This window comes from Lagenorhynchus albirostris, chromosome 4 (genome assembly GCF_949774975.1).
Source record: "Lagenorhynchus albirostris chromosome 4, mLagAlb1.1, whole genome shotgun sequence".
Lineage (NCBI taxonomy): Eukaryota > Metazoa > Chordata > Mammalia > Artiodactyla > Delphinidae > Lagenorhynchus > Lagenorhynchus albirostris.
In genome coordinates this window covers 17,656,920-17,680,463 of record NC_083098.1, presented here as the reverse complement: position 1 = coordinate 17,680,463, position 23,544 = coordinate 17,656,920, and the positions used below count along the sequence as shown (strand labels likewise).

At 40.9% G+C, this 23,544-nt stretch overlaps 2 protein-coding genes across 3 annotated transcripts in view; one reads left to right on the top strand and one right to left on the bottom strand.

Annotated features, from left to right (window-relative positions):
* METAP1 (methionyl aminopeptidase 1) overlaps positions 1-6,307 on the bottom strand; it is a 64,650-nt gene extending 58,343 nt beyond the window's left edge. Inside the window, exon 1 of one of the 2 annotated variants that reach the window (XM_060147596.1) lies at positions 6,097-6,307. In XM_060147596.1, coding sequence (XP_060003579.1) covers positions 6,097-6,210 — 114 coding nt within the window. In that variant the 5' untranslated portion in view covers positions 6,211-6,307. The remainder of the gene's footprint in view (positions 1-6,096) is intronic. The other variant, XM_060147595.1, reaches the window with a different exon arrangement.
* Positions 5,777-23,544, top strand: part of EIF4E (eukaryotic translation initiation factor 4E) — a 112,734-nt gene continuing 94,966 nt past the window's right edge. The window contains exon 1 of the mRNA XM_060147597.1: positions 5,777-6,005. Within this exon, the coding sequence (XP_060003580.1) occupies positions 5,777-6,005 (229 nt within the window). The remainder of the gene's footprint in view (positions 6,006-23,544) is intronic.

The window sequence follows — 23,544 nt, the reverse complement described above, 5'->3', positions numbered from 1 at the left end:
ACATCTACTTCCAATAGCCCTTCAATCTCTAAAACAGTAACTCAGAGTTAAAGATTTGTTCAACTTTTTACTGTCTACCAACCAAATGATGCTTGGTTTTCACAAGTTCTACTGGAATAAAAGTATAATTCATGACAAGCATTTATAATACAAACATGTCAATAAAAGGAGATCTCCATTCACCACCAGATGTTTCTCAAACTAGTAACAATCCATCGACTACACTGTGAGAACTACGAGCAGCTTGGGGTGCTTCAATCCTTGGTTCCTGGGTTCCTGTACCAGTCCTACTATTATCCTATACTCCCGAGTAAATCAAAATGATTTAAATTTCACAAGAACATTTATTGAAGAGCAGTTAAACAGTAGCTAAAAAAATTGAAAAGAAAGTAAATTCAACCATAAGTGAGTAAATAAAGGACGGTACACCGATCACGTTGTATATTAGTCCAGCCACTACAAAGGATAATGTAAATGTAGCTATTACAGACATTCCCAATGTATTAGTTAAGACGCAAAAGTAAGCAAATTCCCTAAGATTATGGTACCATTCTGACAAAAACACATACAAGTATATGCACATAAATGTATATAAGAATATATAAATGTGTTTGTAAGAATACTCATCAAAAAACTCACAGAAATAATCACTGGGTAACTTTTCACCTGCATTTTCTAATTTTTTCTACAGCAAAAGTTATTTTTGTTTAAAAAAAAATCACAACTTCTCTAGACCTTCATCCTATTCATTTTTTAATAAGAAGCTAAGACAGTTGTACCCAAACACCAATCTTACAACAATATCTAGGCATAGTGTGAGGTAATGTGAGGAATTTAAAGAAAATCCCTAGAAATAAAAAGTATAATATGGTAATACCTCCAAGGAGGATGAAGATGAGTTCTAGAAACACTCCGCATTCTCAGGAACTTTGTTACCAAAGGAGAAAGCGTCTTAGAGGGCAGGTCTGCATTTCAAAGATGCTACATGTTGGAAGGTCAATTCCTTCCTCACTTTCCAACTCCAACATACAAGATGCCCACCCACTTACTTTCTTACTGAAGACCCAATCAGTCACCTTACATCACCACTGTTTCTTTGAAAGAACCTATTGCAAGAATTTGTTCAAAATGTTCATAACAAACGATGCTTCTCCATTTCATAGAATATGTTTATTTACTGCTTATATTTTTATTTTTTTAAATACATCTTTATTGGAGTATAATTGCTTCACAATGCTGGGTTAGTTTCTGTTGTACAACAAAGTGAATCAGCCATATGCATACATATATCCCCATATCTCCTCCCTCTTGAGCCTCCCTCCCACACTCCCTATCCCACCCCTCTAGGTGGTCGCAAAGCAAAGAGCTGATCTCCCTGTGCTATGCTGCTGCTTCCCACTAACTACCTATTTTACATTTGGTGGTGTATATATGTCAATGCTACTCTCACTTTCCCCCAGCTTCCCCCTCTCCCCACACCGTGTCAAGTCCATTCTCTATGTCTACGTCTTTATTCCTGCCCTGCCACTCGGTTCATCAGTACCATTTCTATTTTTTTTTAGATTCCATATATATGCATTAGCATATGGTATTTGTTTTTCTTTTTGACTTACTTCCCTCTGCATGACAGACTCTAGGTCCATCAACCTCACTACAAATAACTCAATTTCGTTTCTTTTTATGGCTGAGTAATATTCCATTGTATATATGTGCCACATCTTCTTTATCCATTCATCTGTTGATGGACACTTAGGTTGCTTCCATGTCCTGGCTATTGTAAACAGAGCTGCAATGAACATTTTGGTACATGACTCTTTATGAGTTATGGTTTTCTCAGGGTATGTGCCCAGCAGTGGGATTGCTGGGTCATATGGCACTTCTGGTTTTGGTTTTTTAAGGAACCTCCATACTGTTCTCCATAGTGGCTGTATCAATTTACATTCCCACCAAGAGTGCAGCATTCCACTACACCCTTTCCAGGATTTATTGTTTCTAGATTTTTTGATAATGGCCATTCCGACCAGTGTGAGCTGATACCTCATTGTAGTTTTGATTTGCATTTCTCTAATAATTAGTGATGTTGAGCATCTTTTCATGTGCCTCTTGCCCATCTGTATGTGTTCTTTGGTGAAATGTCTATTTAGGTCTTCTGCCCATTTTTGGATTGGGTTGTTTGTTTTTTTTTTATATATTGAGCTCCATGAGCAGTTTGTATATTTTGGAGATTAATCCTTTGTCTGATGTTTCATTTGCAAATATTTTCTCCCATTCTGAGGGTTGTCTTTTAGTCTTGTTTATGGTTTCCTTTGCTATGCAAAAGCTTTTAAGTTTAATTAGGGCCCATTTGTTTATTTTTGTTTTTATTTTCATTACTCTAGGAGTCCTTAAACATTTTTAAACCTTCCTTATATCTGACTGTAATAGTATTAGACATAAGGCTATGTGTGTAATAAAACTATTTACTGAACACTGTGTGAGGCACTTCGCATGCTCTTATTCACCTTCACCTCAGCTCCATAAAGAGGGTGTACCATTAGCCCTCTCATAAAATAGGAGATGACTTACCCAAGGACATGGTCTCAAAAATTTTAAACCCAGGTCAGACTCCAAACCCAGGCAGGCTCCTTCCACTTATACTATACTACCTTTTAAGTTCTTATGCCTTATGAAGGGCTGCAAATCACTCAGGTCCTTCTCAGCAGATCCTTCAACTAAGGACAAGATAGCATCTGCCCTGGGGTGTTCACTAAGGGCTTGATTGCTCTTTGCTTTTCCTTCTCAGGCCCAATGACCTTTCTTCTTTCATTTAATGAACTGAGTGCCTACCGTGTACAAGGCACTTAAAAGAAATACAAAAATGAGTACAGCACAGCCTCCATCCTCAAAAAACTCTTACAAACTGTTAGGGACTACAAGTAAACTACTAAACTACTATTAAAATTGGTCAACTACTATTGAATAAGATGGATACATCTATAAAGAAATACCATCAAACATCAGGAACTCCTGAAACGCTCGATTTCAAGTAAAACAGGTTTTACTCATTAAAGGACCAAAACTTTTCTTAAAATTAAGCATCCTAAATAAAAATATTTCTATCTTCTTAAGCATGAACTCAGTATAACAATAAAAAGAGCTAACACTGATGAAATGCACTGCTATGCTAAGTGTTTTACATACACTTAGTATTTAGTCTTTAGTATTTAGTACCAACCCTGATGTTGGTACTATTCATAGACCCATTTTAAAAGGCTATAACAAAAAACAAAGATTATCTACCTAAAGCACACAGCTAGTAAGTAATGGAGCTGTGATTCAAATGCAGTAGTCTACCTCTTTATTCTGCCTTTTGATACAATGACTCAAGCATTTATTGACCACCTACTGCATAGAGCATTGTGTTGAGAAATGAGGATAGGGAACTGAACAAGATAGCTTCTTCATGACTTCACCTTCTGATTAAAAGACAGATAAACAAGAACAAAAATGAAATAATTACAGATTGTATAAAATGTTATAAAGGGAATAAGGTGGTGTGACAGGGTAACCGGGAAAGGCTTACTTCTGTTACGGCTCTTGTAGTTTTGTTCGGTTTGTTCCCAAAGACAAGCTGGCCAGACAGCCAGGCTGGGGACCCGAGGAGCAAGGAGAAGAGAAAAGACAGACCACTGCTAGTGAATATGATCAGAGAAGTGGCACGAAGTCCTAGTTTCATCACAAATGTGGAAACTCGCTTAGGAAAAGTTAATGATTGATCAAGGTCTCAAGCTGGGACTGAAAGAATAGCTGTGATTTCTGAAGACAGGTGCCCTGACTACGGGGCTAGAATCCTGCAAGCAATGGTAACTCTATTTGTTATAGGTGGCGGTAAGCATAGTCAGACTGTGCTATGCTAGGGGAGAAATAACTTCTGTACAAAAGGTTTTCTTCCTTTGATTTGTGTGTGTGTGTGTGTGGGTGGGTGAGTGTTTATTTGCAAGGTGGGAAACTACAGCAGGGAAATGAACTAAGAGAAACTGGTGAGAAATTTTTAAAACTGACTAAAGGAGGTAGTAACAGAAATGAAGAAAGAGACAGCTTTGAGCACCATTCAGGATATATTTGACTACAGGTATAACAATGGGACTAGAAATATACCTGCAGAATCCAACATGAAATACCTACTGTACTGAATAAACCCTGCATGTTTTCACAAATGTGTTGGCATTTTTCCATAAACCCCAATGAGCCAATGTTCTTTCTACTGAATAAAACCATGCCTAAGAGAATATCACCCATCCCTGATGAATATGGCTTCATAGTATCTTTTTAAATTCCCAGCGGGTAAGTCTGTGTACATATTAATTCATTTAACATTACCAAATGCCAACTAAATTTAAGCACAACATAAACCACATTAGTCTACTCATGCGGTACACAATTTCCAAAGATAAACTACTGTTTTTTTGTTTTAAGTCCAGGTCCCACACAGGCCTCAACAAATTATAGAATTTGAAAATTATTTTAAAGAAACAAAAGGACTCAGACCACTTTTAGCATGTTGAGTAGTCCCAATGCTATTTTTAAAATGAGCAACACTTCTCCATGTGCAACTTTTTCCAAATGATACTAACAAGGTCAAGGATCATATCCTATCTGAAAACAACACCTGTACAACATAGCTAGGATCTCTTACAACCGCTTATCTACAAGTGCTGGACCTTAAGGATTTTATTTATACGTTAATTTTACATACATCTTTATGTTTACACAGTTTATATTTGAAATATTTATATTATTGCTCTTATATATTTGTTTTCCTTCTATTCGTTTATATTTTTACATATAACAGTGCTACAGTGTACTGACGACCTTTAAAAAGAACCTCCTTAGGTTTTACCAAGATTTCACATTCATTGGATAATTTGGGCCTCAGAACAACCTTGTGAAATATGCAAGTAAAAGTATCATCTTCCCCTCTGCACAGAGGTGCTCAGCAAGATTAAGTAACTTCACTAGTTCAAGATCTCACAGTCAACGGCAAGGCCAGGGCCCTGACCGTGCCTTCAGACTCTTTGTTCATGCTCTCCTCCTCGCGGGACACTACCGATTTAGTACCTGAATATTCACGTGCCTTTCTTCAACAAATCCGGACTGTAACTAAAAGCCGTACCAATGCCGCCGGGCCAATACTCCGGGCGTCTAAATGCAGCCGGAACACTAGTGCTCTTCAGTAAACATAAACACCAGCACACGTTGCAGTCCGGACCCCATTCAGTGCTGGCTTTGCTCCACCGCACAAAACTTGTATTTTAATACACTACGGCTTTAAAGCATAACTCTTAATGGAACTGTCTTTTTCACTCAGTGGTAAGTTCAGTAAATCAGGGGTGACTCATACTGTTAACTTATGGCTTTGTAAATTAATAATTTTGGATGCCAAAGGAAAAGAATGAATTACACAGATCCCTCTCCATCCCCAACCCCAAAGTTGCCGAAGTGTCAATGCGCAGCAGTAAAACCTACGGACAGAGGTGGGTGGGGCTGGTATACCTCTTCTCTGCGACCCCCACCGTCCCAGGTAACTCACTCTTCAAAGGCCAGCGGGTCTCTTCCGACCCCCAATCCCGTAGGGACCAGAGTGACTACCCGGCCCCGCAGCCCCCAGCGACCAAGATCAGAGCCCTGCCGGGAGCTGCAGCTGTGACGACTCGCACAGCTGGGGCTGCCGCCTTCCCCCGGCGTCCCCACCTGTCCCGGGTAGCCCGCACACCTGGCAGCCCCAGCCCGGCAGAGGATGCGCGGTGAGAACCGGCCCCTCAACGCGGGGCCCCAGCGCGGCCGAGAGACTCAGGGCAAGTCCGCTTCCGCCCCCAGCCCACATGGCCGCGGCCGCCCGCGCCAGTACCCAGCGTGCGCCCCGCACGGCCAGGATCCGGTGGGGCCCCAGATCCCCCGGAGGAGAGAGGGGGCGGCGGCGCTTCAGACTGTGGGGAGGAGGAAGCGCGGCCGGCGCGACCGCGGGGGTAAGAGGAGGAGCATGTCCCGACCGGCGGCGAGGTCAGGCGGAGAGGGGAGGGGGGGCAGCGGCGGCGCCGCTGGGGAGCGGGAGTCTACCTGCGAGCAGAAGTACGAGCCCTGTATCCCCAGCTTGATGCAGGTGGGACACTGGAGCTTGGCCTCACTGCTGCAACCGTCCGTCTCGCACACACGCATCTCCACGGCCGCCATGCTGGCTGGCTGATGGAGGAGCACCTCACCGAGGAAGAGGGGGAGGAGGGAAGGAGGAACTGCTGGGCAGAAGGAGGGCAGGGGTGGGGAGAGAGGCCGAGCCGGGGGAGGAGCTCGGCCCGCCAGGCCTGGGCGCGGGAGGAGGAAGAGCACCGGGCCTGCCCAGACCACGCTGCGCGCCCCGCCCCCGCCCCGCGCGCGCAGCTGGAGCCCCGCCCCGCGGCCTTAGCCCCGCCCCGGCCCGAGGCCCCAGCCTTTTCGCGGCCCGCGTGCACGTGGGGGCCGTAAGGGTACCTGGCAGGGCGTTCGGCCCCTCCGTGCTGTCCTGTTTGTAGCCGCGGCCAGCGCGACCTCCTGGCGCCCGGCGGAGAAGGCCCGGTGCGGCCAACTGGGAGAGGCCCTGTCAGTTCCTAGAGAGAGCTCCCCAGTCGTCCCTTACTGACTGGATCCCAGGGTCTTGAACGTCTCCCATACTCTCAGGCGGTTGGAAAGGGCGCTCCATTCCTCTGTGTTGGTCCACCCGGCAACTCCTTGGAAAAGGAAAGTAATTCCCTTTTTAAAGTTCTGTTTCTCGCGGATAGTGTCTGATCTGAGGCCTGAGGACCACCGCTCATTCACAAAACAAGGAGCCAGGGAACTGTCAATGGAGAGGTGGGCTGGGACTTGAGTCTGGCTTCCCTTGTGCCGGATTTTTTTTTCACACCACCGCCCCTCCATTCACAATGTACAGTGCTACTGATGGTAACGCAATTACTAGGTAGTCAATACAAACCGTAGTTTTTTGTATTATCCCAGTTGATAGTTTAAGAGGTAAATAGGGGAAAATTGTGTTGATCATGAAATGTCAGAGTTGATAGGAGCTTTAGAGTTCATCTAATACAAACCTCTTGCCTAAATCTCTTCAACTGCATCCCAGATCTGCCATTTTCTAATTTGTGCTTGAATACCTCCTGTCACCAAGGAAGAGAGAGGAACTAGTATTTTTTTTTTCTGATAAATTTTTTAAATAATTTTTATTGTAGTTGCTTTACAATGTTTTCTTCGTTTCATCTTTACCGTAAAATGAATCAGTTATATGTATACATATATCCACTCTTTTTTAGATTTCCTTCCCATTTAGGAAGTATTTATTGATCATCAACTTGTTAGCGCAAGTTCGTGTACCCAACGCACAGTGAGGGCAAACACCAAAACGTGGGCGTTTGGAGCAGAGAAAGGTTTATTGCAGGGCCACAAAAGAGACAGGTGACTCATTGCTCTAAAAAAAAAAACCCAAACTCCTTAAAGGGTTTCAGCAAAGCATTTTTTTAAAAGCCAGGTTGGGGGGCGGGGGTGGGGGAGGAATTGCAAGGTATGTGATCAGCTCACGCACAATTCTCTGATTGGCTGAAGGTGCAGGCAACAGGGAGGTGTCACAGGGATTAACATTATCAGTCCTTAGGCTATGGGGAGGTCTGGGGCGATGTGCTCATGGTCATCAAGTAGTTAATACCTTCCTTTCAGTGGGGGGTTTTCACATCTGTAAAACAACTATGGAAATGTGCATGAAATGCTGTTATCTAGGTACTTCAGAGAGGAACTAAAGAAGAGGATATGAGAAAAGGCCTGTCCCAGGAAGGCCCCATAGGGTCCTGCTCCATTACAAACTAAGTGCTGTGAACTTTGTGTTATCTAATTCATATTTTTAAAAAACTTTCCATATTTGATAGATGAAAAAAGCTCTTTTTTTTTAATTTTCTTTTTTTTTTTTTCTTGGCTGTGTTGGGTCTTCGTTGCTGTGCGCAGGCTTTCTCTAGTTGCGGTGAGCGGGCTTCTCATTGTCGTGGCTTCTCTTGTTGCAGAGCACGGGCTCTAGGCGTGTGGGCTTCAGTAGTTGTGGCACGTGGGCTCAGTAGTTGTAGCTCGCGCGCTCTAGAGTGCAGGCTCAGTACTTGTGACACACGGACTTAGTTGCTCCGCGGCATGTGGAATCTTCCCAGACCAGGGCTCGAACCCGTGTCCCCTGCATTGGCAGGCGGATTCTTAATCAGTGCGCCACCAAGGAAGCCCTCTTATTTAATTTTTAATTGCTTTGTTTTGTTATATAAGCAATAAAATAAATAATGTAATAAAATCAAATAATAAATTTTAAAATTTATATACACATGAGCAAAAAAGAAATCAAGCACCAAATATATGTATATATGTATATGTATGTGTATATGATATGTGTATATGCACATATAGTACATATATATAGAATATTTTAAACGAAAACTAGACTGTACTATGCAGAGTATTTAGTTACCTGTTTTGTTCAAGTTGTGAACTTCCTTTATTGCCATCAGATATACTTTATTCCAGGAAATTCCCTGGTGGTCCAGTGCTTAGGACTCCACACTTCTACTGCAGGGGTCACGGTTTGATCCCTGGTTGGGGAACTAAGACCGCATATGCTGTGCAGTGCAACCAAAAAAAAATATATATATATATATATATGTACTTTTTGCACATAATTTTAATGTCTGCATAATATTCCATTGTATAATTTACTGAGCCAAATTAACTAATAATAGACATTTAGGTTATTTTTAATTGTTATGGATTATAAACAAGGCTTCTGTGAGTACGTTTTTAGTTCAAACTTTACATAAATCCTCACTTACTTAGGATATAGTCTTAAAAGTGGAATTGCTGCATCAAAGGATTGTCACTGTTGTTTATTCTTTTTTATATAGTTTGCCAAATTTTTCCTCAGAAAATGTGTAAAAATTTACACTCTGGTCAAAACTGTATTAGAGATCTTATTTCCTGAGACCTTACTAGTACTAGGTATTATCTATTTTTAATGTTTTTCATTTTGATAAATATGTAAATCTATTTGTTTTTAGATTATAGTAAGGCCGAACATTTTTCTATGATTATAGCACTTCCATTTCTTCTTTTATGTGTTTGCTTTTGTTAAAATTTCTTTTTTGCAGAACAATACTAAACAAAGAGTCAACACAACTTGGCCACGTTACCATCGCCTAAACACATCAGTGTTTCATCTGTCCTAGTTACCTTCAATCCTTATTCGCTTGCCTATTAAATGTTTACATATTTGCAGTCATTGATGGAATATTTTGCTCTGCATTTTCACATAGCACTATGCCATGGATTACTCTTAGATTTAGAGAAACAGTAAGTCCCATTCCTCTTCTACACAATAGCTCTTTATGTATTTGGTACTATCATGTCTTATGGTTTCTCAGTTCTTACAATATTCCCTTGTATTTTATAGTATGTTTATTTTATTTTATTTTACATCTTTATTGGAGTATAATTGCTTTACAATGGTGTGTTAGTTTCTGCTTTACAAAAAAGTGAATCAGTTATACATATACATATGTTCCCATATCTCTTCCCTCTTGCGTCTCCCTCCCTCCCACCCTCCCTATCCCACCCCTCCAGGCGGTCACAAAGCTCCGAGCTGATCTCCCTGTGCCATGCGGCTGCTTCCCACTAGCTATCTATCTTACATTTAGTAGTGTATATATGTCCATGCCTCTCTCGCGCTTTGTCACAGCTTACCCTTCCCCCTCCCCATATCCTCAAGTCCATTCTCTAGTAAGTCTGTGTCTTTATTCCTGTCTTATCCCTAGGTCCTTCATGACATTTTTTTTTCTTAAATTCCATATATATGTGTTAGCATACGGTATTTGTCTTTCTTTTTCTGACTTACTTCACTCTGTATGACAGACTCTAGGTCTATCCACCTCATTACAAATAGCTCAATTTCGTTTCTTTTTATGGCTGAGTAATATTCCATTGTATATATGTGCCACATCTTCTTTATCAATTCATCTGATGATGGACACTTAGATTGTTTCCATCTCTTGGCTATTGTAAATAGAGCTGCAATGAACATTTTGGTACATGACTCTTTTTGAATTTTGGTTTTCTCAGGGTGTATGCCCAGTAGTGGGATTGCTGGGTCATATGGTAGTTCTATTTGTAGATTTTTAAGGATCCTCCATACTGTTCTCCATAGTGGCTGTACCAATTCACATTCCCACCAGCAGTGCAAGAGTGTTCCCTTTTCTCCACACCCTCTCCAGCATTTATTGTTTCTAGATTTTTTGATGATGGCCATTCTGACTGGTGTGAGATGATATCTCAATGTAGCTTTGATTTGCATTTCTCTAATGATTAATGATGTTGAGCATTCTTTGATGTGTTTGTTGGCAGTCTGTATATCTTCTTTGGAGAAATGTCTATTTAGGTCTTCTGCCCATTTTTGGATTGGGTTGGGTTTTTTTTTGTTATTGAGCTGCATGAGCTGCTTGTAAATTTTGGAGATTAATCCTTTGTCAGTTGCTTCATTTGCAAATATTTTCTCCCATTCTGAGGGTTGTCTTTTGGTCTTCTTTATGGTTTCCTTTGCTATGCAAAAGCTTTGAAGTTTCATTAGGTCCCATTTGTTTATTTTTGTTTCTTTTTCCATTTCTCTAGGAGGTGGGTCAAAAAGGATCTTGCTGTGATTTATGTCATAGAATGTTCTGCCTATGTTTTCCTCTAAGAGTTTGATAGTGTCTGGCCTTACATTTAGGTCTTTAATCCATTTTGAGCTTATTTTTGTGTATGGTGTTAGGGAGTGATCTAATCTCATACTTTTACATGTAGCTGTCCAGTTTTCCCAGCACCACTTATTGAAGAGGCTGTCCTTTCTCCACTGTACATTCCTGCCTCCTTTATCAAAGATAAGGTGACCATATGTGCGTGGGTTTATCTCTGGGCTTTCTATCCTGTTCCATTGATCTATATTTCTGTTTTTGTGCCAGTACCATATTCTCTTGATTACTGTAGCTTTGTAGTATAGTCTGAAGTCAGGGAGCCTGATTCCTTCACCTCCGTTTTTTGTTCTCAAGATTGCTTTGGCTAATCGGGGTCTTTTGTGTTTCCATACAAATTGTGAAATTTTTTGTTCTAGTTCTGTGAAAAATGCCAGTGGTAGTTTGATAGGGATTGCATTGAATCTGTAGATTGCTTTGGGTAGTAGAGTCATTTTCAAATGTTGATTCTTCCAATCCAAGAACATGGTATATCTCTCCATCTATTTGTATCATCTTTAATTTCTTTCATCAGTGTCTTATAATTTTCTGCATACAGGTCTTTTGTCTCCTTAGGTAGGTTTATTCCTAGATATTTTATTCTTTTTGTTGCAATGGTAAATGGGAGTGTTTTCTTGATTTCACTTTCAGATTTTTCATCATTAGTGTATAGAAATGCCAGAGATTTCTATGCATTAATTTTGTATCCTGCTACTTTACCAAATTCATTGATTAGCTCTAGTAGTTGTCTGGTAGCATCTTCAGGATTCTCTATGTAGAGTATCATGTCATTTGCAAACAGTGACAGCTTTGCTTCTTCTTTTCTGATTTAGATTCCTTTTATTTCTTTTTCTTCTCTGATTGCTGTGGCTAAAACATCCAAAACTATATTGAATAAGAGTGGTGAGAGTGGGCAACCTTGTCTTGTTCCTGATCTTAGTGGAAATGCTTTCAGTTTTTCACCATTGAGGATGATGTTAGCTGTGGGTTTGTCATATATGGCCTTTATTATGTTGAGGAAAGTTCCCTCTATGCCTACTTTCTGCAGGATTTTTATCATAAATGGGTGTTGAATTTTGTCGAAATCTTTCTTTGCATCTATTGAGATGATCATACGGTTTTTCTCCTTCAATTTGTTAATATGGTTTATCACATTGATTGATTTGCATATATTGAAGAATCCTTGCGTTCCTGGAATAAACCCCACTTGATCATGGAGTATGATCCTTTTAATGTGCTGTTGGATTCTGTTTGCTAGTATTTTGTTGAGGATTTTTGCATCTATGTTCATCATTGATATTGGCTTGTAGTTTTCTTTCTTTGTGACATCCTTGTCTGGTTTTGGTATCAAGTTGATGGTGGCCTCATAGAATGAGTTTGGGAGCGTTCCTCCCTCTGATACATTTTGGAAGAGTTTGAAAAGGATAGGTCTTAGCTCTTCTCTAAATATTTGATAGAATCCACCCGTGAAGCCATCTAATCCTGGGCTTTTGTTTGTTGGAAGATTTTTAATCACAGTTTCAATTTCAGTGCTTGTGATTGCTCTGTTCATATTTTCTATTTCTTCCTGATTCAGTCTTGGCAGGTTGTGCATTTCTAAGAATTTGTCCATTTCTTCCAGGTTGTCCATTTTATTGGCATAGAGTTGCTTGTAGTAATCTCTCATGATCTTTTTTATTTCTGCAGTGTCAGTTGTTACTTCTCCTTTTTCATTTCTAATTCTATTGATTTGAGTCTTCTCCCTTTTTTTCTTGATGAGTCTGGCTAATGGTTTATCAATTTTGTTTATCTTCTCAAAGAACCAGCTTTTAGTTTTATTGATCTTTGCTATCATTTCCTTCATTTCTTTTTCATTTATTTCTGATCTGATTTTTATGATTTCTTTCCTTCTGCTAACTTTGTGGTTTTTTGTTCTTCTTTCTCTAATTGCTTTAGGTGCAAGGTTAGGTTGTTTCTTCGAGATGTTTCCCGTTTCTTAAGGTAGGATTGTATTGCTATAAACTTCCCTCTTAGAACTGCTTTTGCTGCATCCCATAGGTTTTGGGTCGTCATGTCTCCATTGTCATTTGTTTCTAGGTATTTTTGATTTCCTCTTTGATTTCTTCAGTGACCACTTCGTTATTAAGTAGTGTATTGTTTAGCCTCCATGTGTTTGTATTTTTTACAGATTTTTCCTGTAATTGATATCTAGTCTCATAGCGTTGCGGTCGGAAAAGATACTTGATGCGATTTCAATTTTCTTAAATTTACCAAGGCTTGATTTGTGACCCAAGATATGATCTATCCTGGCGAATGTTCCATTAGCACTTGAGAAAAATGTGTATTCTGTTGTTTTTGGTTGGAATGTCCTGTAAATATCAATTAAGTCCATCTTGTTTAATGTATCCTTTAAAGCTTGTGTTTCCTTATTTATTTTCATTTTGGATGATCTGTCCATTGGTGAAAGTGGGGTGTTACAATCCCCTACTATGAATGTGTTACTGTCGATTTCCCCTTTTATGGCTGTTAGTATTTGCCTTATGTATTAAGGTGCTTCTGTGTTGGGTGCATAGATATTTACAATTGTTATATCTTCTTCTTGGATCGATCCCTTGATCATTATGTAGTGTCCTTCTTTGTCTCTTCTAATAGTCTTTATTTTAAAGTCGATTTTGGCTGATATGAGAATTGCTACTCCAGCTTTCTTTTGATTTCCATTTGCATCGAATATCTTTTTCCATTCCCTTACTTTCAGTCTGTATGTGTCTCTAGGTCTGAAGTGGGTCTCTTGTAGACAGCATATATATGGGTCTTGTTTGTGTATCCATTCAGCCAATCTGTGTCTTTTGGTGGGAACATTTAGTCCATTTACATTTAAGGTACTTATCGATATGTATGTTCCTATTTCCATTTTCTTAATTGTTTTGGGTTCGTTATTGAAGGCCTTTTCCTTCTCTTGTATTTCTTGCCTAGGGAAGTTCCTTTAGCAGTTGTTGTAAAGCTGGTTTGGTGGTGCTGAACTCTCTCAGCTTTTGCTTGTCTGTAAAGGTTTTAATTTCTCCATCAAATCTGAATGAGATCCTTGCTGGGTAGAGTAATCTTGGTTGCAGGTTTTTCTCCTTCATCACGTTAAATATGTCCTGCCAGTCCCTTCTGGCTTGCACAGTTTCTGCTGAAAGATCAGCTGTTAACCTTATGGGGATTCCCTTTTGTGTTATTTGTTGTCTTTCCCTTACTGCTTTTAATATGTTTTCTTTGTATTTAATTTTTGACAGTTTGATTAATATGTGTCTTGGCGTATTTCCCCTTGGATTTATCCTGTATGGGACTCTCTGTGCTTCCTGGACTTGATTAACTATTTCATTTCCCATATTAGGGAAGTTTTCAACTATAATCTCTTCAAATATTTTCTCAGTCCCTTTCTTTTTCTCTTCTTCTTCTGCAACCCCTATAATTGAATGTTGGTGTGTTTAATGTTGTCCCAGAGGTCTCTGAGACTGTCCTCAGTTCTTTTCATTCTTTTTTCTTTATTCTGCTCTGCAGTAGTTATTTCCACTATTTTATCTTCCAGGTCACTTATCCATTCTTCTGCCTCAGTTATTCTGCTATTGATCACATCTAGAGTATTTTTAATTTCGTTTATTGTGTTGTTCATTGTTGTTTGTTTCATCTTCATTCTTCTAGGTCCTTGTTAAATGTTTCTTGCATTTTGTCTATTCTATTTCCAAGATTTTGGATCATCTTTACTATCATTATTCTGAATTCTTTTTCAGGTAGACTGCCTATTTCCTCTTCATTTGTTAGGTCTGGTGGGTTTTTATCTTGCTCCTTCATTCTGCTGTGTTTTTCTGTTTTGTCATTTTGCTTATCTTACTGTGTTTGGGGTCTCCTTTTCGCAGGCTGCAGGTTCATAATTCCCGCTGTTTTTGGTGTCTGTCCCCAGTGGCTAAGGTTGATTCAGTGGGTTGTGTAGGCTTCCTGGTGGGGGGGACTAGTGGCTGTGTTCTGGTGGATGAGGCTTGATCTTGTCTTTCTGGTGGGCAGATCCACATCTGGTCTTGTGTTTTCAGGTGTCTGTGGACTTATTATGATTTTAGGCAGCCTCTCTGCTAATGGGTGAGGTTGTGTTCCTGTCTTGCTAGTTGTTTGGCATACGGTGTCCAGCACTGTAGCTTGCTGGTCGTTGAGTGAAGCTGGGTGCTGGTGTTGAGATGGAGATCTCTGGGAGATTTTCACCATTTGATATTATGTGCAGCTGGGAGGTCTCTTGTGGACCAGTGTCCTGAAGTTGGCTCTCCCACCTCAGAGGCACAGCACTGACTCCTGGCCACAGCACCAAGAGCCTTTCATCCACATGGCTCAGAATAAAAGGGAGAAAAAGTAGAGAGAAAGAATTAGTAGAAGTAGGAAGAAAGAAAGAAAGGAGGGAGGGAGGGAGGGAGGAAGGAAGGAAGGAAGGAAAACGTGAAAGAAAGAAGATAAAGTAAAATAAAGTATGATAAAATATAATAAAATTATTAAAATAAAAAATAATTATTAAGAAAAATATTTTTTTAAAAAACGGATGGATAGAACCCTACGTCAAATGGTGGAAGCAAAGCTATACAGACAAAATCTCACACAGAAGCATACACATACACACTCACAAAAAGAGGAAAAGGGGAAAAAATCATAAATCTTGCTCTCAAAGTCCACCTCCTCAATTTAGGATGATTCGTTGTCTATTCATGTATTCCACAGATGCAGGGTACATCAAGTTGATTGTGGAGCTTTAATCCGCTGCTTCTGAGGCTGCTGGGAGAGATTTCCCTTTCTCTTCTTTGTTCTCACAGCTCCCAGGGGCTCAGCTTTGGCTTTGGCCCCACCTCTGTGTGTAAGTCACCGGAGGGCGTCTGTTCTTCGCTCAGACAGGACGGCGTTAAAGGAGCCGCTGATTCGGGGGCTCTGGCTCACTCAGGCCGGGGGGAGGGAGGGGCACCGAGTGCGGGGTGAGCCTGTGGCGGCAGAGGCCGGCGTGACGTTGCAGTGGCCTGAGCCGCACCATGCGTTCTCCCGGGGAAGTTTTCCCTGGATGCCGGGGCCCTGGCAGTGGCGGGCTGCACAGGCTCCCCGGAAGCGGGGTGTGGAGAGTGACCTGTGCTCGCACACAGGCTTCTTGGTGGTGGCAGCAGCAGCCTTAGCTTCTCTTGCCCGTCTCTGGGGTCCGCGCTGATAGCCGCGGCTCACGCCCGTCTCTGGAGCTCCTTTAAGCAGCGCTCTTAATCCCCTCTCCTCGCGCACCAGGAAACAAAGAGGGAAGAAAAAGTCTCTTTGCTCTTCGGCAGGTCCAGACTTTTCCCCGGACTCCCTCCCGGCTAGCCGTGGTGCACTAACCCCTTCAGGCTGTGTTCACGCTGCCAACTCCAATCCTCTCCCTGCGCTCCGATGGAAGCCCGAGCCTCAGCTCCCAGGGCGGGTGAGCAGACAAGCCTCTCGGCTGGTGAGTGCCGGTCGGCCCTGATCCTCTGTGCGGGAATCTCTCCGCTTTGCCCTCTGCACCCCTGTTGCTGCGCTCTCCTCCGCGGCCCCGAAGCTTTCCCCCTCCGCCACCTGCAGTCTCCGCCCACAAAGGAGCTTCCTAGTGTGTGGAAACCTTTCCTCCTTCACAGCTCCCTCCCACTGGTGCAGGTCCCGTCCCTATTCTTTTGTCTGTTTTTTCTTTTTTCTTTTGCCCTACCCAGGTACGTGGGGAGTTTCTTGCCTTTTGGGAGGTCTGAGGTCTTCTGCCAGCATTCAGTAGGTGTTCTGTAGGAGTTGTTCCACGTGTAGATGTATTCCTGGTGTATCTGCTAGGGTTGGAGGGTCTCCTGCAGAGGCGGGGCATGGCTGTGCTCATCATGGGAACAAGGATACTGGCAGCAGAAATTCTGGGAAGTACTCCTTGATGTAAGCGCTCCCAGAGTCGGCCATTAGCCCCACCGAAAGGCCTCTATAGTATGTTTAGATCCCTTGTAATCTTTGTCCATCTACTCTGGAGAAATTCCAGTTTGTTGACCTCTGTTGGGTTGTGTCCAGGACTGAGCTAATCAAATAGAGAAACAGGAATTTCTGAAAATTCTAGTTCAAAAGACCCTCAGGGTTTTTCGCAGGGAGACTAGAAACTCTCCTGCTCTTGCTGGCCACCTCCTCTGGAGGCTGCTGCTTCCTTGCATCTTTAGGAAAGCAGTGCTTGGGGCAGTTAAGAGCCCAGATGTTGTATTAAGATAGGCAAACCTGGGTTGAAACCTCTACCTACATACCCCCTCCCTTAGTCATGTTTCCATGGGCCACTTGTTTAACCTCACTTTCCATATCAGAAAAATACAGATTAGAGTACCTACCTCATAGAGTTTTGTCATAATTAATTTGGAAACACTTTGTGAAGTGCTTAAGAGACCAATAAGTTATAATTATTATCAATACTAGTTAGCCTTGCCATCAGCTCCTCTTTCTTTGGTCCCCTTCACCCCCACAAGGCAAGCTACTGAGTGATATAAACTTCTTAAGACCACCTTTATGGCTGGTTTTGGTTTTGGGGTTTGTTTTTGGGTTTTTTTTGAGTTTTTTTTTTTGGCTGTGTTGAGTCTCTTTGCTGCGTGCGGGCTTTCTCTAGTTGCGGTGAGCAGGGGCTATTCTTTGTTGCGGTGCGCAGGCTTCTCAATGCGATGGCTTCTCTTGTTGCGGAGCATGGGCTCTAGGCACACGGCTTCAGTAGTTGTGTCACATGGGCTCAGTAGTTGTGGCTTGTGGGCTCTAGAGCACAGCCTCAGTAGTTGCAGCACACGGGCTTAGTTGCTCCACGGCATGTGGGATCTTCCCAGACCAGGGCTCGAACCCATTGCCCCCCTGCATTGGCAGTTGGATTCTTCACCACTGCGCCACCAGGGAAGTCCCTGGCTGTCCTTCAGATAAGCAATTTTATGCTTTTGTTTAAGCATGAAAAAGTGATAAACATAGATTTTTATAAAATTATGTCAGACATAGTCCTGTTGTATTCTTCTCTTCCTTCTTCTTCTGAGATTTTTAAGTCAAAATCCCCATTGGACATTGGTTTCTGTTTTAATTACCTTGGGCAAAGTTCAGCAAACCCACTTACAGGCAGAAGAATGGACTTCAGAGTCTCAGATGAGAATTTGGCATTTCTGAGAGTCCTTTGGCCCTGGAGGCACTTGTTTCCCTGGACTTTTGCACAGAGAAAAGCATTTTTCAGGTAGTATCTAAGCACATGCCCAAAGACATCTGCCCAGCTTGCTATTCTGTTTCAAGTGTCCACAGACAGTTCACATTCAACATGGTCAAAAATAAACAATTGTCCTCTATTTGGCACTTCTGTCACCCCATTTAAATCTGCTTTTTCTCCTGAATTTCCTATTTTGTTTAGTGACATCCTTTCTACTGTTATCTCCCAAGTTAAAAATTAGGCTCTCTCAGGAGTTCCCTGGTGGTCTAGTGGTTAGGATTTGGTACTTTCACTGCCATGGCCTGGGTTCAATCCCTGGTCAGGGAACTGAGATCCTGCAAGCCATGCAGTGTGGCCGAAAAAAAAAATTAGGCTCTCTCTTCTTCCGTATGCCCCTACATCAAATTATTTACTCAATCCTATAGGTTTTATCTTCTAAGTATTTGTTTTATGTGTTCTCTCTATACTTTGGCTTTAGTTTTAGTTGAGGCCATTTTAAGCCTAAGCTTTACAGTAGCCTCTTAACTACCCCTAATTCCATTGAATCTGATCCCTGCCATCAAACTGATTGTTCTAAGAGACAAATCTGATCATGCCTTTCCCCTGCTTAACATCTTTCACTAATATGGGGCCTATGGAGCTGGAGCCAGGGTCAGAGAGGTGACCAGAGCTTGCAGAATTGGGGCCAATGAAACAGCGCTAAGGGGATCTCTGGGACCACCAAGGCCAAAGCTAAGGAGATAATCAAGGATCAGAGGCTTGGTACATAAAGGGGAAATGAGAAAATAAGTAATTAAATTAAAGATACTGAGATTCAAATTTTTCACTGTCTAAGGAGGGAGTTTAAAATATGGAAAGGCTGAAGGCTAGAATGAATCATGTAGTGTTGTATTGGAATTAGAAGTATCAGCGTGAACTCAAATTTTGATACATAGATAATATAGACGTGTGTGTGTGTGTGTGTGTGTGTGTGTGTGTGTAAGTAATGCTTTACCCACTGAGAGGGCCTAATGGCAATGAGCACATCTGATTTCCAGATCTTGGCTTCTAAATACCATTCTCCACTAAAAGAAATCAGAGCTCCTGGAGAACTGGCTCATTCCAGGAGCAGGGTAAGTACAAGATAAGTCTGTAAACTCTCATTGTACCAGGACATAAACTAAAGCTCAGAAATGATGGAGACCCCTGCAACTAAAACCCGATGCAGCCAAAAATATAAATAAACAAATAAATATTTTTTAATAAATAAATGATGGAAAGTATAAAAAGGACATAGTAGCCAATTTGAAGGAGCTCCCACTGGCCAAACTGGAGACAATCTGAGCATCAGAATAAATAATGATAGTATCAGGTTATAACCCATTTAAAAAATGGTCATCCATGAGCCCATACTGATAAAAACACATAAATAAACACACAAATGAGGGGCAAAAGTAAGCACTTCTTTATAATAGAATGTCGGATAATAAGTGTGGAAGAAATGAAGTCATTAGAAAATCACTGTTCGGCAACCATTATAGTAATACTTTTTTAGGCAGGAGCCATCAATGGGTGCTAAAACAATTGGGGGAGAATTTGTTAAGAAACAGGATATTTACATAGCCTCAGTGTAACTCCCTACAAAATATTTATCATTTAAGAAGGCAAAATGGTAACTTCACAGCTGAGAAACATTGCAGGTGCTTTCTTAACTATGTTATCAAAGTTAAAATCACCAGGAAGAGGACAAATCAACTTTGTGCACCTCCTAATATGAAACACTGAGAACATGGTATATCTTTTGTGGTGTTCTTGCCAAAAATGCATAATTGATTCTAATCATGAGGAAACATAAGACAAATCCAAACAGAAGACAATCAACAGTATAATTGACCTGTACTCTTCAAAATGCCAATGACCCAACAGGGAAAGATTTGAGGAACTATTCCAAATCAAAAGAGACTGAAGAGACATAACAATTAAATGTAACATTTGAAACTGGGTTGGATCTTGGACCAAAAGAAAAAAAATGTTTTTGCTGTAAAGGAAATGGGTTATGTTTGATCCCTATTTGATCTCTTGGTGAAATTATAATTCTGTTTCTTCAAGATCCAGCTCAGATATCACTTTACCCATTAAATTTTTGCTGACCTCCATAGCTGTAGTTAATCAGTGGCTTCCACTGTGCTACCTCTAAACCAGGTACATGGTGCTATTGTCGCCATTAAGGATAATTTTAAGTAACATTTATTAAGAACTTACTATATGCTAAGCATATGATCATATGCTTATAAGTAAGTATAGATACTAATGGGTTTACTTTTAATCCACATAAGGACCCTATGAGGAAGGTGCTAGTACTAATCCCATTTTTATCTCTCTAGCCCAAGTTCACATAACCAGTAGGTGGCTGAGCCTGGACTTGAGTTCAAGTCTGTCTGACTACAAAGCCCATGCTCTTAACCACTGTACTCGTTACCTTTAATCTTTCACCTGTCTCTCCTACTAGACTGTAACTTTCTGTGACAAGAGGGTTATAGCTTATTTTTTTCTCTATTCCCAACCGTTAACCCTATCACAATTCTTGACATATAAGTGCTCAGTAAATGTTTTTCCTTCTTAAGTTTTTTGCAAATATGAATTATGTCAAATGTTCAAAAAAGAAGAAGGATATATGTACATGTTGATTGAAAGAGAGAGAGAGTTGGGGGTGATGGGGAGAATACCTGTTCTGTCAGAATGCAGAAAGAAGCAGAAGACACTCTCAAGCTGGGTAATTTGAGAAGAGTGAAGAATTTAATAAAGGAACTAGGGACTTCCCTGGTGGTCCACTGGTTAAGACTCCGAGCTTCCACTGCAGGAGATGCAGGTTCAGTCCCTGGTCAGGGAAGTTTCACAAGCCACAGGCGCTGCCCAAAAAAGAGACAGACTCTATACTAAGGCATGGACAGTGTCTTGGAAAACCAAAAGAAATACTACAATAACTGAGAGTTAACAATGAGGCAATATTTACATTTCTTGGTCTGAAGGAATAAAGGGAATGGACAGTAAGTTGCAACTGCCCTCGAAAATCAAAGCCACAAGTTTCCGTATTCAGATCCAGTGGAAAATGGATCAACTATATTTCCTCTTTCTGTAGTAGCATTTTCACTGATGGATGCTAAAGAATGCTTTGTGCCTGCTGAAGAAATATTTCTAGCCAAAATTGAGAAGTTTATTAGCATTCAGCAAAATAGTTTTTTGGTTCTGTCTGCTACCCTACATGGGGCCGGAGGAATGGAAACTGATGTTCAGGATTCAGCAGAGACTCCTGGATAGTACCTTATTGGATACTTCCAGTACACTACACAATAAATGCAAATAAATGCAAAACCCGGAGTCAGCTGAGAGGAGAGGGCCTCCTAGCAGGAGCTGTGACTTTTGGTTAAGAGGCCTAACCAACCCAAAGCCACCCCAAAATCAGGAATCTGGGACCTCATTCTCTTCCTCCCTTTCAATCCTCTAAAAGCGACAAGGATAAGGAGCCCATTGATCTACAGTGAAACATACAAGTCAGCCTCAAAGGGCAGAGGATCAGATTGAGACGGGTGGAAAATGGATGCAGAGGGGCAAATGGAAAATCACCCGGAATAATGTTGTACCTACCACCTCTCTTAAGAAATGGAATACGGCCAATACGGTTGAAGTCCTCAGTGTACCCCTCCCCAGTCACATCCCTCTGCTTCCTCTCCTCCAGTGCTGCCATAAAGATTCTTAGACTTCTGCATAATATGTTATTTTTAAAATAAAATTAAATAAAAGAATTTTCTGAAAAGGACTAACACCTTCCTTGCTCTGTCATATTTTTATACTTGAGAAGCGTCATGGTATTATCAATGGGCTGGGAGTCAGAAAACTCTGATCCATGTGTCTAGTTCCAAACTCTTTGTCTTGTGCAAAGCAATTAAAATCTTTCAGCTTTTGTTTCCTCATCTGTAGAACATTGTTATGAAAATCAAATGAATTGGTACCTATGAAATCATTTTGTAAACTGGAAAGCACCAATGAAAGTAAACGATCGCCGTTTATGTCTGCCCCCCTTCTATATATAACATATCCTGTAAGAGCAAGAACCTTGTCTCTCTTGTTTGTTTGCTGTTGTGTCCCTAGTACCCAGAATGGGGGCTGGCACAGTATAGGCATTGCATTAGTATTAATCAGGGAATGCTAACTGCTGTAACAGACAATCCCAAAACACTCAGTGGCTTAAGAAAATCAGCATCAGTTGTAGGTCAGTCAGGGAAGCCTTGCTCTCTCAGTCAATCAGAGATTCCGGATCAATCACTTATCTCTACCACATCCTAGGTCCTTGAAATCCTTACCCAAGGATAGGCTGGCACAGGAGCTTTCCTGTGCATGAGATTTAACAGGCCACTGCTGGGAGTGGTGTAGTTCACTTTAGCTCATCCCATTGGCCAGAAGTCAGTCACTGGCCACATACAAGGGATGCTAAAAAACATAGTTTACCTGTAGCTTCAAAATAAGAGAAAATGAGTTTGATCAGCATCTAGCCAGTCATTGCTATGGCTTTCACTAAATATCTGTAGAATAAATACATGAAAAATTAATGAAATATATACAAATGAATGTAGCCTAAGATCCACTTTTGTTTTTTAGCTTCTCAGTAATGGCTTAATTTTTTTTAATTGAAATATAGTTGATTAACAATGTTGTGTTAGTTCAGGTATACAGCAAAGTGATTCATATATATGTGTGTGTGTGTGTGTGTGTGTATATGTGTATATATATATATACATATATATACACACACACACACACACACACACACATATATATATTCTTTTTCAGATTCTTTTCCATTATAGGTTATTACAAGGTATTGAATATAGTTCCCTGTGCTATACAGTAGGTCCTTGTTTTTTATCTATTTTATGTATAATAGTGTATATCTGTCAATCCCAAACTCCTAATTTATCCCTCCCCCAACCCCTTTCCCCTTTGGTAACCATAAATTTGTTTTCTATGTCTGTGAGTCTGTTTCTGTTTTGGAAATAAGTTCACTTGTATCATTTTTTTAGATTCCACATATGTGATATCATATGTTTCTTTCTCTGTCTGACTTACTTCACCTAGGATGATAATCTCTAGGTCCATCCATGTTGCAGCAGATGGCATTATTTCATTCTTTTATGGTTGAGTAGTATTCCATTGTATATATCTTCTTTATCCATTCACCTATCTGTGGACGTTTAGTTTGCTTCTGTGTCTTGGCTATTGTAAATAGTGCTGCTATTGAACATTGGGGTGCATGTATCTTTTCAAATTAGAGTTTTCATCATTTTCGGATCTATGCCCAGGAGTGGGATTGCTGGATCATATGGTAGTTCTATATTTAGTTTTTTAAGAAACCTCCATACTGTTCTCCATAGTGGCTGCACCAATTTACATCCCCACCAACAATGTAGAAGGGTTCCCTTTTCTCCACACCCTCTCCAGCATTTGTTATTTATAGACTTTTTATGATGGCCATTCTGACAGACGTGAGGTGAAATGTCATTGTAGTTTTGATTTGCATTTCCCTGATGATTAGAGATGTTGAGCATCTTT